Source organism: Scatophagus argus, chromosome 11, assembly GCF_020382885.2.
Source record: "Scatophagus argus isolate fScaArg1 chromosome 11, fScaArg1.pri, whole genome shotgun sequence".
In the NCBI taxonomy this organism is placed as follows: Eukaryota; Metazoa; Chordata; class Actinopteri; family Scatophagidae; genus Scatophagus; species Scatophagus argus.
In genome coordinates this window covers 10,651,149-10,667,423 of record NC_058503.1, presented here as the reverse complement: position 1 = coordinate 10,667,423, position 16,275 = coordinate 10,651,149, and the positions used below count along the sequence as shown (strand labels likewise).

The 16,275-nt window shown below is 40.3% G+C and overlaps 2 protein-coding genes across 6 annotated transcripts in view; one reads left to right on the top strand and one right to left on the bottom strand.

Moving 5' to 3' along the window:
* Positions 1 to 83: 83 nt before the first annotated feature.
* ofd1 (OFD1 centriole and centriolar satellite protein) lies at positions 84 to 9,679 on the top strand. Of its 4 annotated transcripts, none has more exons than XM_046403208.1 (23): positions 84 to 473; positions 582 to 785; positions 895 to 963; positions 1,071 to 1,092; positions 1,186 to 1,296; positions 1,378 to 1,514; positions 1,689 to 1,862; positions 2,053 to 2,159; positions 2,257 to 2,376; positions 3,218 to 3,291; positions 3,377 to 3,468; positions 3,664 to 3,853; positions 4,633 to 4,763; positions 4,955 to 5,066; positions 5,521 to 6,237; positions 6,491 to 6,647; positions 6,740 to 6,831; positions 7,804 to 7,932; positions 8,110 to 8,273; positions 8,364 to 8,552; positions 8,672 to 8,739; positions 9,082 to 9,167; positions 9,542 to 9,679. In XM_046403208.1, exons 1-22 carry the CDS (start codon positions 378 to 380, stop codon positions 9,125 to 9,127), a joined length of 3,201 nt encoding a protein of 1,066 aa, XP_046259164.1. In that variant the 5' UTR covers positions 84 to 377; the 3' UTR covers positions 9,128 to 9,167; positions 9,542 to 9,679. The 4 variants fall into 4 exon arrangements, with proteins under 4 accessions (XP_046259164.1, XP_046259163.1, XP_046259165.1 ...); XM_046403207.1 differs by lacking the exon at positions 9,542 to 9,679 and having other exon boundaries at positions 84 to 263; positions 376 to 473; positions 9,082 to 9,316; XM_046403209.1 differs by lacking the exon at positions 9,542 to 9,679 and having other exon boundaries at positions 85 to 473; positions 1,189 to 1,296; positions 9,082 to 9,316.
* The window catches only part of gpm6bb (glycoprotein M6Bb), a 28,787-nt gene continuing 21,897 nt past the window's right edge, over positions 9,386 to 16,275 (bottom strand). The window contains exons 3-7 of one of the 2 annotated variants that reach the window (XM_046403214.1): positions 15,674 to 15,830; positions 15,346 to 15,514; positions 14,491 to 14,564; positions 14,324 to 14,389; positions 9,386 to 11,904 (exon numbers count right to left, since the gene is read on the bottom strand). In XM_046403214.1, the coding sequence (XP_046259170.1) occupies positions 11,755 to 11,904; positions 14,324 to 14,389; positions 14,491 to 14,564; positions 15,346 to 15,514; positions 15,674 to 15,830 (616 nt within the window). In that variant the 3' untranslated portion in view covers positions 9,386 to 11,754. Of the gene's footprint in view, positions 11,905 to 12,314; positions 13,812 to 14,323; positions 14,390 to 14,490; positions 14,565 to 15,345; positions 15,515 to 15,673; positions 15,831 to 16,275 lie in introns of those variants that run through there. The other variant, XM_046403215.1, reaches the window with a different exon arrangement.

The following is a 16,275-nucleotide window of genomic DNA, read 5'->3' as shown; positions in this document are numbered from 1 at the left end:
AAATTAAAATACGAGCGACTATGTGATTGCAATAAAAAATAAATTGCTGCTTTTTTTGTTACGTCATAACCGTGAGACTCCCCGGAACAAGAATTTCCGTTGACGGATTTAAATGTTGGAGGCACGCCTCCTGCAAAAGAAGCCTGAGATAGTTTTTGGCAATTAGGCTGGTTAATGGAGAGCTTTTTCTGTTTTTTTTAGACGAAAGACTTTTGAGAAATCATATCAGGTATTGTTAAGATAGATATATAACAGACACACAGGTAAGAACTTTGCAAGTTCTTGAAAACTGAGGGTTTTGTTCTGTAAATTAGCTCGTCGCGTTAGCTACTTTTGACACTCCTATGTCGGGATCTCCATAACAACACCCGACAGTTATGTCCTCGACTAAGGAAGACACGCTATCCCCAGATGAGCTGCGGAAAAGACTCTATCAGACTTTTAAGAATAAAGGAGTGCTTGATACTCTGAAAGTAAGTCATACTCCTAACGTTTTTGTTATTTCATGTTGGCCGAGTCAACTCTGAATTAGATTGGTCTTCATCCTTCTTGTTCTCATTCACTCTTCTGATTGGATCCAGACACAGATGCGAAATCAGCTCATCCAGGAGTTAAAACACCCACCTCTGAGTGGAGCAGAACCAGTTCTCAGACCAGTACCTGTCAAGTCTGAGCCCCTGTTGGTCTCAGCCTGTAACAGCATAGTGGCTGATCATCTCCGCACTTCTGGGTATGAGTACACCCTTTCTGTATTCTGCCCTGAAAGTGGCCTATGCAAGGACAAGGTGAGCACATACTGCATTGTCTGTGTTTATTGTAGCTTAAAGATTATCAAAGATTATCAAGTTTAAAGATTATCATTGCAAATGAAGGTTTTGGTCTCCATTTTGGCAGGTTTCCACAAAAGGAGACCTTCTTCAGCTTTTGAAAATTAGGCCCGAATCTGCCCTTTACCGATCCCTGGTAATTAATGACATCATTTAGGTTGTCAAATCTTGTTGTTGGAATCAGGAGAAATAAGAAATTAATACTGTTAGTAGTAATAGTATTTTTTTTTCATTTTTTTACAGTCTTTGATCAAAGATGATAAAGGTATGTGCTGTATTCTGTTAGTTTTTTGGGTTTTTTTAATAAAGCTGCTTCTGCCCTCAGAGCCTGTGCTTGATATGTTTTCTCCTTGTTTAGCAGGGTTTCTTCTCAGCCTTCTAACACAGCTAACGCAACATTATTCTCATCGTTTGTGCCACGACGCTGACACTCAGACAATCAGCACAGGAAGTTATGGAGAGTCTCTTGGTATGAAGTCATAATGTCTTAAATTCCACACACATGCTTTGCAGCGCACATTTTTTCAAGTGTTCTTTCTTCCTTATACAGTTGAGAAAATGAAGATGATCGATAAGGAATATGAGAGCTTCAATTACAGTGGGGACCGACTGTTTTCATTCCAATCAAAACTGGCTGCTTACAGAAAGGAAGTTGAGGCACAGTTCCAAGTGGAAATGAACACAAAGGTGCATATAATTTTCTATGAAGTTAATGAATCAGAAACTGTATGAAATACTGGTACATTCTCATAAAAGCAAGAAACAACCTTTTAGAAGATGGAAATGCAATGCTAATATATGATCATATAGCATTATCTTAGTTTTTGTGTGGCCTCAATGCTGTGTTCTTTGTTTCACAAGATGCAACATTTCAAAGATGTTGAAATCTCTAAGGTGAGGATGGAAGAAAAAGCTAAATTTCATAAAGAATTTGATAAGCTGAAGCATGAATTGGAGAGGACTTATGAAATGAAGGCGAAGGCGTTGATGGACCGGGAGAAAAATGCCATCGATCGGTTACAAAAACAACAAGAGGTGGGTTACTGCTAATGTTGTGCTCTGTTGTTTTTTTTTTTTGTTTGTTTGTTTGTTTTTCTCTGGAGGCTAACCCCATTAAATCACACTGTGACACAATAACAAGCTTTCAACATCAAAGTATTCATTGATTTAGTTTCCAGTTGCTTTAATGTAATTGAAGACTTATTTTTTTCTCTCTTTTCTTTAGATTGAAGAAAAAAATGTGTATATGCAGAGACAATCGGTCCTGAAAGAAATTGAAACACTGCGGAACAGAGAAAATGAGCTGAGGATGAGAGTGGAGGGTTTTGAAAAGTATGTTTTGAACCATTTATGTTAGTAAAGAGGTGTTGAACTCTTGGATTGTGACCACTGATTTATAGAGAATGTTACTGTGTTCGCATGATGATAGGACTTGTCAAATTCATGAGGAGAAGGTTAAGACCACCGAAGAGCTGCTGAGGAGGAGAGAAATGGCAGTGAAGACTATGGAGGACACGTACGACCAAAGGCTGAGGAAAGAACTTTCTAGGTAATTTTACAGAGGTCTTATTTGTACAGCTTCTTTGTGGTTCAGGTCTTCACCACCGGTTAGATGTATTCATACACATGCAGTCGCATTTAACATATTTCCTCCATCCTGTTTGCATTACCTCTCAAGCTTAAAGTACTTATTCCTCTTATGGATATTGTCATTGTGCTACAAGGGAATGTCAGCGTTTCTGAGGTTTAAAGTGTCCTGTTGGAAATGTTAAGTCTCACAAAATTTATTCCATTCTGCAGCAAAATGTTTGAAACTGTTCTGAATGCTGTGAGTGAGTCTCACAGGGAATTCTTGGTGAATCAGGATAGTTGAAATTTGGTACTTTACACATGTTTAGACCCCCGTAGGAGAAAACGGAATATGTAAATATGCTTCTTATTTGTTATGACATCAAACTGTGACTTATGCAGTTATGTACTGTTGCAGTGAATGTTTACTTAGGCTGGAAAATGACCCAGTACCAACAGGTGATGGGCCCACTGCCACAGAGGCTATAAGCCAATCTGTGGTGTGCTGTGTAGCAACGTGTATTTGACACAGTGAGCAGTTCAGCATGCTGAGGTATCAAATAAAGTACACTATAGGTATAACCATCAATTTATCATCATTTTAAAATGACCGGTTGCCCAGTTCCAGCAGCTATGACCATGGAATAACATACATTAATACCAGCAACCTGACTATCCACTTGACCAAATGATAAATTGTGTTAGCAAGTCTTCAGGTGCCAGCTCATCATTAGAAAAGGACACATGGACTTAAAATGGTATTTCGTGATTTAGTTTGAGGTCTCTTTTTCATTGTGGTTCTTATGTTTTTATAAAATCAGGTATCAGCTTGAGTTGAAGGAAGAGTTTGTCAAGAGAACAGAAAGACTGACTGAGAACGAGAACAGAAACAGAGGTGAGTATTTAGATTAATGGAAGTTCACAGACTGGTCTGCTACCTCACACATTTTGATCATGTTTACATTCTTATCATTTGTTAGTGGAAACTGCTCGAATCCAAAAGGAGTCAGCTGCCATTGATGCCAGATTAGAGGAGCACAGCAGGGTGTGTTCAGAGCTGAGACGACTGCAGGTAAACAACAAAACCCAAGTCACAGTGGAGTTAACTTCATCTTCTTCATTAAGCGATACGCACAATATTTCATATATATGCATATATTCAATATTTTATATAAGTCCTACTAAATAACTGAATCCTTTTATTCTGGCAAAACTTTCAGTCAGTGTGATGTCATTGTCTTTTCATGTCTTTTCTGTCATCTTCCAGATTGAGCTAGACACGGCACAGCAGCAGATTTCTCTGCTGTGTCAGCAGAAGGAGCTGTTGAAGGAAAGACTGGACACTATGAGCGACTACCCAAGCTTGAAAAGAGAGAAAGCTGAGCTGCAGGCACAGCTGCAGCTGCTGAAGAAACAGCTGGAAGAGGCCCAAGAGGAAAACTGTCTTCTCCATGCAGGTGAGGGCTGGCTGCTGTTCCCAAGTACCTCCCAGGAGTCTTAGCATGCTGCAAGTTTACCATGCCAGAATAATAGAATCAGGATTTCTTGCGTGTAATAATGTACAAGCGATTTCTTATTATTGTTTGTTATTGCTCATAATGTATAAAAGTAGAAATCAGGACCTCTATTTTTAGTTTTTTTTTTTTCTGACTGAGGTGATTCCACTTCCTATTTTACATTCAGAGTGTTTGAGTCTGGGTTCATTGTTAGCCGTGGGAGATGCAGTGTACTGTGAAGCATTCACGTTGGTCTGTCCCACTGCTTCTGGCTCCGCTCAGTCTTTTTGAATGTGTCTTGCCTGCCAATGTGAGGCCTCAGTGCTGTGTTTATAGCTCCCACAGACAGCTCTCTAAAAAGGAACTGGTGAGGGAATGAGGAAGCGGAGTGTAGTGAAGAGGAGCAGAGAGCACAGAGGGCTTCCCACGGCAGACAACCAAAACGTTACCTCTCTCTGAGGGATACACTGTTCTTCTTGTTTGAGGACAGGGCAGTGGAACAGTCTGCTTCTGTCCTCATCAGTAACAAAAGGCAGCAACATGGTATTTAGCCATGTGTGTTGGTCAGCTCTGTACAGCCAAAAATCATGAACTGAAGCAGATTAAAGTGACACCTTATGTCAGAAAAACGTCTGTGTTTTACTGAGTGCTTTTTTCATCAGCTAGCTTTCCCACTTAAACAGACACTGAACTGGGTGCACTTTCAGATGATGTTTTGACTCTGGTAACACCTCTGTCAGATTTAGGTAAGCCATCCAAAGAGCAGCTGGCCTTGCAGATTGAGCTACAGAGGCTGCAGAACGCTCGCAGGCTGGATGAGGAAGAGTTTGACAACCAGAAACAGGTGCTGCAGGCACAGCTCCAGACTGAGGTCAGTCACATCACAGCCTCTCACTGAGCGTGGGAAACTATGTGGTCAGTTTTTTTTTCCACACCAGATTTTGTCTCACTTTGGGTAATTTCTTCCTTCATTGTTATTGTGATTTGTCCTTAAGTCTTGGTTTTGACTGACCTGTACAGTAATTTCTGGAGTGGTGTCCTGTTGTCTGGTGTTTCCTGCAGGTGGAGCGGTGCGCTCAGCTCAGCGCTCAGTTGATAGCATGTGAGGAGAAGTCGCAGTGGATGACTAACCACATGGAGGACATTAAGATGCAGCTTCGCCAAACTCAGCAAGGTACCCCACGACTGGGCATGCATGTCTGCTACGTCTTGGTCACTTTTCTGTATGTAGTTGTTTATGTTGCAATCAGTAGTGCATAACTTGCGTAGTTAATTTTACTTCTGCATTTCATAAACTGGCTTTCTTGGATTGTGTTATTCTATTGACCATTAAGTCTCAGAGATGAAAAATATTTGAAAAAATATTTTAACAATCTCTTTTTTTTTTTTTTCAATTAGAATAACATTTTAGCAAAACCAAGAAAGGACAACATGTTACAGTGGTAGTTACCAGAGTCTAAGTGTAAATGCATGTCTAGAGTTCTTGGAACTGAGTTGTAGCAACCCTTTTTTCTGATTTTGCTCTTGAACAATGTCTGGTCTTCTTTAGTTCTCAACTCTTCTCTTGTTTGCTTTTTCTTTTCTTTCCACTCTCCCTTTCTTTTGTGTAATCCATGTGATGGTGGCAGCTCTTGAAAATGAAGTGCTGCGTAACCCCAAGCCTTCTCTTGTTGATCGCTCAGTATTGGAGCTGAGCGCTGACAAGCTGGTTCCCCCTGACATCTATATGGGCAGACCTCTTATGAGGGCCAGGATGGATTATGATAATTTTTCTGAAGCAGGTGGGCCTGTGAGAGGACGCAAGTTGCCTTGGATAGACTCTCCAGACTCCGACATGGAGCTGGTTGCTGAAGCCAAGGCTCGGATCCAGGAGCTGCAGAAGGAGGCTGAAACCTTGGAGGAAGCCTACAGGAGCTACCAGCAGAGGGCAGTGCACTCCTCCATCTCACACATGCTTCCCCCAAGACCTCTTTCCCCACAACGAGGACATCAGTCACATTGCAGTGACTCTTCTCTTAGAAAACAAATCTCTCACCATTCACACACCCACTCATTCCACAAATCAAAGGTCTCACACAGGCCATCATCTCCAAAAACTCCCTCTTACTTGTCACCCCATGACACCAGGAACACCATACCAACTGTGCAACAGAAAGTGACCTTCTCAGAAGACCGTAACCAACCACAGTCCACAGTTTTCACTGACCACAATCTCCATTCATTCACTGAACATCTGTTTCCCAGAGATGGATGCCCTCAGGATGGAGGCAGTCCTCCATTCAGTCATGCGTCCACCACGCCGCACTCTTCCTCCAGGAAAAAACTTCAAAGAGAGATTTCACAAGGTACCGTACCTTTTAAAAAATGCTTTATCCTTTAGAAACACTTCAAAAGGGATTAGGTGCACCAACCTCCTTACACTGTCAGGAAATGTTTCATGTCTCCAGTGTTCATTTACTGCACATGTAACACTTATTTTAGTAATGTTCCTGAACATAAAAAATTGTTATTCCACGGCCTTTCATGTTTCTGTTTTTTAATTATAATTTTTCTCCCATGATGGTATTGCTTAACGTGATGTTATTTGCCCTCTGATAGAAGCAGCAGTGTCTCCAGTGGCTTTCCCGGAGATGGCATCTGACAGACACATCCCTTGTGGCCCCCACGATGAGGTGGCGACCTCAGGTGACTTATCCTCTGAGCTCAGTCCACCTCAGAGTCCGCAGCTCAAGAGCACAGCACGGAACCAGTCCAGGTACCATCTGGCATGGACAAGGACATGACATCATTTCTATATGCTTTTGCACAAAGATGTACTAAGTACTAAGAGTCCCTTGTTTCTGTCAGTCCGCCAAAGCTGTCACCTGTGCTGTCCAGCCTGGAGTCTTCCCCACAGCCAGAAAAAATAAGCCTGGAAGATCTCACAGGAATTTTGTCAGGTACTCTAAAGTAGTATTTGTTGGTGTTTTCTCTTTAATGCCCCGCAGCCTTCTTCTTGTGATGTTGAGACCCAGTTTTAGATCTTCTCCAGTTTGAAAATACAACGTGGGGGTGTATATGTTATGTTATACTGTATTTTGGAAAAGTTAATGCTTCCAACTTTGTGGCAACAGTTTGGAGAAGGCCCTTTTCTATTCTAGCATGACTGTGCCCCAGTGCACAAAGCCAAGTCCATAAAGACAGGGCTGGATGAGTTTGGTGTGGAAGAACTTGACTGACCCACACAGAGCCCTGACCTCAACCCCATCAAACACCTTTGGGATAAAGTGGAATGGAGATTGGAGACTCCACATTAATGTCTATTTATTTAGAATATAATGACATTAAGGTCCCTGTTGGTCTATTGGTCAAGTGTCCCAATACTTGTGGTCATATAGTGTATAAAAACAGGATTGTAATCATTGGGGAGCTAAAGCTTCATGTCATTTTACTGTTGTGAAGCAGATGTGATAAGCCCACTTGAGGTATCCCAAAACACAATTCAGGGGTTGTCTTGTGTGTCTGAAGCTTTCACCATATCCTGGCACAAACAGTCATGCATTAGATATTATTTATTTTATCAATGAAACCCACTGTGCATTATAACAATGTTTTGTATCAAAATATTTAAAAGAAGAACATTGCATTATTTCCACAGTTTTCTTAGTGGTGCTTTTGTATGTAAAGGTTTTCATGATCATATTTTTAAACAAAATCCCAGTTACAAAATGGAGTATATCCAGTATGGTGGTTTTGGATCTTAGAAAGGCTGTTTTTTAATGAGTGTGTGACTGGCCTCCAAAGTGTCCTTTCAGTGGCCTCGCACAATGGTGAAGATGAAGGGCAGCTGATTATGTATTCTGTGCCGGTCCTCTAGCCCTGTTGCATTATGGTGGAGCATAAAAGATCTCTTTGTGCATGTCTCCCTCCAGAGCCCGGCCACATTCCAGAGCTTCTCCTGGACACTGCCGTCCCTCTCTCTGAGGAGGCCCCTGACGGCCCCGCTGCCCCCCGCCCACCAGACCTCCCAGAAGACCCGGTAGACTTGCAGGGCCAGGCGGGTGAGTCGTTAGTCCCCCCTGTTACTGGCACATAATCTCGGTTGACCTCAAATGACAAGAATGACCACCTTCTACTGTGCACCATCAGTCTGACTGTCTGAATTTCTTCTGTTTCACTGGTACTGTAGCTAGGAATTGACAGCTGATTTGCTTCATGTCAATCCACGTGTTTTACAGAAGTCCCACAAACCTCAGGTGAATCTACTAAGGGCAAAGGTGAAGAGGATGAGGAGCAGAGATGGGAAAGGGAACGAAAGGAAAGACAAGAACGAAGGCAAAGGGAGCAAGAGGAAGCCAGAGAGAGGGAGCTGCAAGAACTTGAAAGACTTGACAAAGAGATGGTACTGATGCTCTTGCTGCAAGTTCTTCTAAAACTCCTCTTCCTGATCTCTCTGATGAAATGAATATTAACAGTATCTATGCCTGACCAGCTTTCTCAAGATGTCGAGCATCCACGACAAGAGGCAGAAGAAGATGAAGAAACTGGAATTAAGAAAGGAGGAGATGAAGTGCAGAAGCAAGAGGTCAATAATGACGGGGAGGAGGCTAAAGGGGAAAATCCACTGGAGAAATACATGAAGATGGTCCTGGAAGCAAGAGAGAAGCAGCAGCTTGCACAGGTGAGTTGCCTTGACATTTATCTGAGAGGCCTGTGGAACTTTGCTTCTGTCACTTGATTTGTAGCAGCCTCCCTGTACTTTACACTGAGTTTTTTTGTGTTATTTATTTATTTTTTCAGAGCCCTGGATCACAAGAAGGACATACAAGCCCAGAGGCCAAGAGTTTGTCTGAGGAGAAAGACAACAGGTAAATAAAAACTGTTGACCAGGACAAGGACTGGACGCAGCTTAGACGAGTAGATTAAAGGCTTTGCTTACGAATAAAGCAACTTAAGTTTTCTAATTCAAAAGGTATGCTGTTAATGTTAGACACTTAGATAAATATGTAACCCTAGATAATCCTCTTCCAAAAACATTTATAATTTTGTCTAGTTTCTCATCTCCTGCTCTTTTTAATGTTGTTGTTTGTTCTAGAATTATGTTGTCTTAAGGATGAGCTCATTGAGAAATACTTAACTATTTTTGGTTCAGCTTTTTTTTTCCCCTTCCCTTGAGGTTTTCACTAATTAATTTGATTTCATTTTCCCAGCATTGCAGCTTATTCACACAAGGATGAAGATGATGATTTCTGGTGAACCGGTTGTGCCAGAGGGCTATCAAGAACTGATGCATTATGTAAGCCTCTGTGGGTCTGTACTGTTTTTAACAAGTGTGAAGCGTTTATTTATATTTTAAGATTGTTTTTTCAGTATGTATATTTGACACCATTTTTTAAAAACATCAACTGCATACAGTATGAGTGAATAAATCACACTGTAATGTTTTATTCTTTTGAACTTACTGCACAAACAAGATATTCCCACCATACAAAAAAACACCACAACAGAGAGAAGTTTGTCTTATTTTATTTATTTTTTTTAATTTTCATAAAAACAGTCAACAGGCCAGTTGAGTAATGTCATAAAATGGATTTCCAGTCAGACAGGATGCTGGATTGTTGTCCTCCTGGTGATTGATTGGTAGTCTTTACTTTTTGGTTCATTCAACAGGAAACACAGCATGCAAAGACGAGAAAGGATGTACGTTTGCTTCATGTACACCTGTCGTCTTTCTCCTTGGCCACTCTACACCTATTGGCTATTTGTCCTGCAGAGAACTACGCAGGGTTAGTACTACAGTGTCTCACAGATACTGTGTAAAACAATGAGCAGAGTCAGAGTGGCATTCATACTTTGGCTAATTGACCATTGGGATTGCCATTCAATTTTAGAACTGACAAGTATTTGAACTAATTATTATTTGAAAGTTGAATTAAAAGTTCAGCATCAGCAATTCACAAAGAGGCCCTTGACATTCATAGAAAATACAGGTATACTATCAAGCAACAAAATAATATAATACTCGTATACTTTTGACTTGAATAAAAGAATCTAAGAAACTGCTATAACTAATTAGCTACATAAAATGGAATAATTCGTATTCAGTTAGAAAAAAAAGGAAACAGGCAAACACTGCCTACTACTGATGTCAGTATACGTGACTGCACTTCACATGTCACTGCAGAAACAGTTTTCTTCATGCAACAAAGAAACAAAGTTTTCCCTGTAACTGAACTAGTGGACGTAAAAGATTACATGAGTAACTATCGGCATTATGACATTGCACATCAAAAACAGGTGCAATTATAGAAAATTAAGAACAAAATTAAGTTGCTTCATCGTCACAAATAAAACACTAAAAATCCTGACCTGTAACAAGTTTACATTTTTCACACTCAAGTTCATAGATCTGTAGGTCTTTCCATAGTACCATTGCACGTGGGACAAAGTTACACTGATGATCATATAATATATGATCAGATTATTACAATAGATAATGGGCTAAAAAGCATTTGAGGGATCTGAGAGCTCTCTTTGTTGGCAAGCCTTCGTCTTTTTTACCATTTGCATAAATGAATACACATGGGCCAAACTTTTAAGCTATTAAATACGTTGAAAATACATTGGTCGCATTATAGGCAGCAGTTCACAGTTAGAAAGCAAGTTATTCCTATGGCATTATGCATACAAATAAAATCCTATGATACTGTGACGCAGAGGAGCTCCTTTTTTTTTTTACCATTCAACTGCAGTTTTACAAGAAAGAAGTTACTGTTTGTTCCAGTTTAATTGTTCCATAGGCTCTAGTGCATATCTGAGGTAGTGTTAATGTAGGCCATCCATGTTTTTGAGTGAATTTTATGTAGCTGTAAAATGAAAATCAGAATCTAGAACCAATTTTAACACTCACATTTTAACTATAATTAAAAGAAATTTCCGGCATTTTTAAACTTGGACCCCCTGTTTACATATTTGCTGTGAAAATCACTCAATTACATGAAAGTTTTTTGAATTGGTCCAGTAGATCATTTCAGAGGGCATGGCTACAAAGTAATCGACTGGGGCTACTCCACCTGTCAAGTACAAGTGTGTGTTTTTAATTGTTACTGTGTATGACAACATTACCTAAAGGATCCCTACAGGAATAGACCTTTTGATTGAACATTCAACATTTTCTGTTTCACCAAAGATACAAGTCTGAGGCGATCCTCTGGACCAACTTCATAACTTTTGGTAAGTATGAGTCATTTACACACCAAAATATGTAAACATGGGGCCTAGGTTTAAAAATGCCCCTTATGAATCACTGTGAAGTGAAAGGACAGCATCTTCTGATGATGCCTTCTCGTGTCAGTACATGAAAAATTGATGCCATCTAGAAGAGGCACACTAACTCAGATCGGATGTAAGGCTTTTCATGTTGTGTATGATTCATCTGCATTTCTGATTGATTACATTCCCTTGTTGAAAACTGGCCACCACAGCTCAAAAAGAAAGACAGAGCAAGACTGTAAAACAAACTGTCATATAAGAATAGTGCAATGTCTCAAGCTTCACCAGCAAAAACTGGCTATAATAAAGGGCTGGAGAAAATCAGTCTACATGGACACAGAGAAAAAAAAAAAACAGCTTAAATGAAACTTGGAGTAGCAGTTCCAAAACACTTCCTGGTGAGTTAGTGCAGAAAGCAGCACTGATGCATTAGTTTGTTAGGAGCGTGGTTAGTACTGCACAGCATCACAGCAGTTGGCAGGTTATTTTAGTGTGAGCGTCGTCTTGGTCCAAATGAGGCCACAGTGGTTGGCCACAGTGTCTGTGGTTTTAGGTGTGCGTGTGTGTTTGTATGTGGGTGTTTGAATTGTGAGTGTGAGTGGGTAATATCCTTATGTGTAGGAATTGAGGCATTCCTTTGAACGTGAGGTGATGTCCTGCAGCTCCCGCTCTTCCTTCATTTTGATGTCTTGGTAGGCATGCATTTGACTGGCATCCTTAAGGTAGGCCCAGTTTGCTGAGAGAATCATGAGGAAGTGGATCTGGAAGAGAAGGGTGAGGTGGATGGCCGGTGAGCATGTCAGAGACGCAAAGCAAGCTACAGGAGTCAGAGCTACCTCACAGACATACACAAAGTTAAGCTTCTTTTAAAAAAAAAAAAAACTTAACACACAAGGGTGACAAAAGATTACTGATTACTGTTACAATTATTACTGATATTGGAGTTACAGTACTATCTTGCTATGGACAATACTAAAGACATGACACTTACAAGGTGTGAGAGTGAGGAGAGAAATAGAGCCGGAGTTTATACATGTTAGTTTTATGCAGCTGTAAAAGCTTGAGGTTAGTGCAAAGCATGGGATTTAGCATTTTGTGCGCCTGACCCTGTTCCACATGCAGCTCTCCATTATACTGATGTAGGATTTATAAGAAACAGACCAGGTAGGGATCCTTTTTGTAAACAAAGATTGTTTATTTTATATAGAAATTAAAAGCTACAGTCTTGAAAAACTTAAGAGAAAATTAAATATATGAAATATGGAGTATCAGTAACTATAAACAGTTCAAAGAATCTGGAAATGTAAGCATGCAGGCTCAGTGTTAAGATAAAAAGAAATGGCTCTTTAATGGCACTTGAAGAGAGAATCCAAGAAAATGTATGAAACAAAACATCAACTTCATAGCTGAGGCTATACCAGCATCAGCCCTCATAAAAAAAAAACATTTACTCTACTCTAAATAGGAGAATTTCTTTCTTTTTTTTTAATAAAATGCATGTGGGGCTTAGGGCCTCCTGTATATCCCTGGTACTGGCCTAACCCTTCATAGCATGCTGAGCTGCTAGATATATGCAGTTACTTTGAAACCTACAATAAACACCACGGGTCAGTGGTCATAATACTCATCAGCATTATACAGTTGATGAAAGGTTTTTAGTTTAGTTTAGAATCTAACTTGTGACAGAAGGAAATAATGCTGAATATTTTCTGTGTAACACTTTGTGGTTTCATGGGTCAGTACCAGAATTTCAAGGCAAAGGCAAGAAACCAAAGAAATATAAAAGGACAAGGCACTTGACCACTGTTGCTAGTCCTTTTCACAAATGTATCGCTACAATTTATCCTCACCAAAACCGCTAAAACATGACACCTGAGAACACGTTTAGTATTTGTCATCAGATGTCTATATGGACTCATGTCAGAGCTTCATACTGTACATCTACATGGGCTTGGTGCAGTTTGTGTCTTGATCTCACAATGGTATCGTTTCCAATTTAGATTTTTAAATTGTGTGTTACAGCCTGCACAGCTATCTTACTTTTATGTACATTTAAGAGCCTCAGGAGTTGGTGCACAAATTCGCATTTCAGCTCTGACTGCAGACAACTGATGCTCGTCCTGTTATGCAAAGATGAGGCACTGCATGCTAAATACTGTAGGGTTTTATTATTAATCTGAAATACTGATGCTGATGATAACTTTTGTGCAGGTCAAAGTCAGCTTCACATGTTACAAATATAAATAACACTGTCGTGGATTTCTAGCTGTGTGTGTTTCTATAAAATCTGATGGTGACAAATTTCTACAAGTGAGTGCAAAGGAAAGCAGAACAAACCCAGTAAAGTGAACACCACGCCAATCTGAAGACAGCTTTCATCAGGTGTCCTCAAACAAGCAATATCACTGGATACCAAATGCTAAAGGAAGCATACAATCAGCTATTTACACTAATTGAGAGATGTTGATTTTTTTTCTATTCTCAGGTTGTTGTTTTTTTTTTTCTTTCTTTTTAGTTCATTTGTTGTCAGTGGCAACTGTCTACTCAGTACGGTCTCAAACTCCTGTACCGCGCTCTTAAAAACAGTTTAAAACTTAGTGCAGCAGTCTTCTCGACTCTTAAACTTCAAAACAGCAAAGTTATAAGTGGTAGCCATCATGTAGATCAGCTGGTGGAAGAGAACAGAAAAGGTTGTAAGAGAACATGCCGGTGACCTCCTGATCACTAGTACTGTGACAATTTAGCAAAATGACCAATCTCTTTTTTTCTGTTTTTTTTTTTTTTTAGGACCCCCCCCCCCGCAAAAAAAAAAGTAAAGGAGAAAATTATCAGAATTGTACAATATCCTACTAGTGAGTTTGTGGTCCAAACTATTTAACAAATTCAGATTTTTAGAAATTATACTCTTTCAGGACACATGAAAGAGTATGAAAGCAAGGCCAAACCCTGAACCCGCTTCCATCCACCCTAAAATAGAAAACAGGGCTGTGTGTATCTAAGCAGATGGTAAAACAGCAAATGGAATTGGAGCAGAGGAAAAGCCTACATGTAATCATCCTTATTGCGTTTACATAAACCATATGGGAATGAGAAGAGGAGCACTTGACACATGATCTGCTGATACAAACCGTGCAGAGACGGACTAAAGAGAGAGGATGGACAGACTTCAGGGAGGCTTACCAGAGCGATCACAGTAGCTCCTGCCCCAGCGCACGCTACGATGTACAGGTGATAAGACAGGTAGAACTGGAAAAGACACGCGACAGTGTGAAGTTAAAAAAAAAAGAAAGAAAGGAAAAAAAGCGTCTTCTGCTTCTTGCGTGTGTGGATGGAGGAGAACATCTTACCTCACTCGTGTTGCAGATGTCACCTAGTGTGGATCCACAGGCCTTCCCTGGTGTTGCATTCCAGGGGATAATTCCTGTAGCCGTGAAATTCAAAGGTTTTCAAAGACTGTCAAGCCCACTGAGTAAGAACAAAATGACTGGTGTAAAATGCCCCTGCTGCTTTCACCTTTATGGAGGTCCAATGGGAAATACATCTGTACCAAACAAAAACTTTGTTTATTTTTGCTGACCTTCCTCTAGAATTTACCATTTTCTTCTGAATTGCTACTTTTTGGGGCATTTATTCAATTATTTATATAAAAAGGGGGAAAAAAATGAAATGCTCTTTGGTTGAACTGGTCAGAATCAAGAGTCAAAATTTAGAATATTGTCGTGCTAAGCAGGAATAAAAATATAATAGTGAAATCAAAGTTAATGATGCCAGACGAGACTGATGGGTGGTGACTGATAAGTCTGTGGCCTCAGGTAGAGGTAGATGAGTTTGTACTGTATGTGCAGTTCAGCTCTTTGAGTGATTATGAAGAAAGGTAATAACTTTTGTTATTATTTCTGTTTGGGGTAATTGAAAATTGCAAGATCTCTACATCTTCTCCAAGATGAAGAAGGAGCTCAGTGGTTGCCATTTTGACAGCGATAATGACGTTGTTGCTGCTGTGGACAACTTTCTGGACGTACAAGACTTTTACAAAGAAGTTATCCATCTGCTCCATAACCACTAAATTAAGTGTGTGAATGTAAGAGGGGGCTATGGCTAAAAATAAATGTGCTAGCTTTTCTAAAACTGATTCCTTCTACCTTACACTAGGAACTTGTCAGTCACTCTTTGTGCCCCTGAGGTCAGAGCCGTTTTCTTACCGTACTGACGAACATCCACACAGATGGAATCAATGTTGGTGAGGTTGGCCATGGGAGACCTCATGGTGGCACAGGTAGACCACATGTTGTAGAAGAGGAAGACCGGCACGGCAGAGAAGCCAAACACACCGAGCCAGGCCACACCCAGAATGTATGTGAGGAACACAAACTGAGGGACATGACAATTAGAATCATCAGCTAACCATGAAACTCTTATTTCTTTCCTATAATGAACATCTCCATCTCGCCAGGTGTCTCATATTTTAATTGCATGGCATAAAAGCTTCTTATGCACTCTGTGCTTAAGAACCAGGCTGTACTGACATACCATTCCACTGATGCAGCGTCCACAGATGGTGGTCTTGAACTCGCTGTGCAGTTCCTTGACTGCACTGGTTGTGTAGAAGCCCTCAGCCAGCAGAATGATCCCATACAGGAAGAAAAATGAAGCGATTCCATAGATGACATACTGCATCAGCTGTATTCTGTTAAAGACCAATGTCACACATTAGCTTTAGATAAGCTGTTAAAGCTGCAAAAGGTTAAAAACAGAGTCAGCACAAACCAACAACTAACATGTTTTTTTTGCCTCCAAATGCAACAGCTGGAGAGAGCTAGTAAAAATGTCAGCTGACTTAAGAGCATGAGGTAGTGCTGTCTGGTGTGGAAAATAGCTACTTACAAGCATTTATAATCTTTTGCATGCAATCTTCAAAACATGAGTGATCATGAACAGATGGTTAAGATTGATATAGTGGTCCAGCTTCCCAAAGACACAGATGAAGAGAGATGCTAAGCCCAAATGTGGAGATAACAGGTGATGCGTGTCTCGGCAAATCGTCCACCAAGAGACAGACTGCCTCTGTAGACATGTTCAATTAAACAGCTCGCTCCAAATCTACAACAACATAAAACACATGTGCAGTCCTG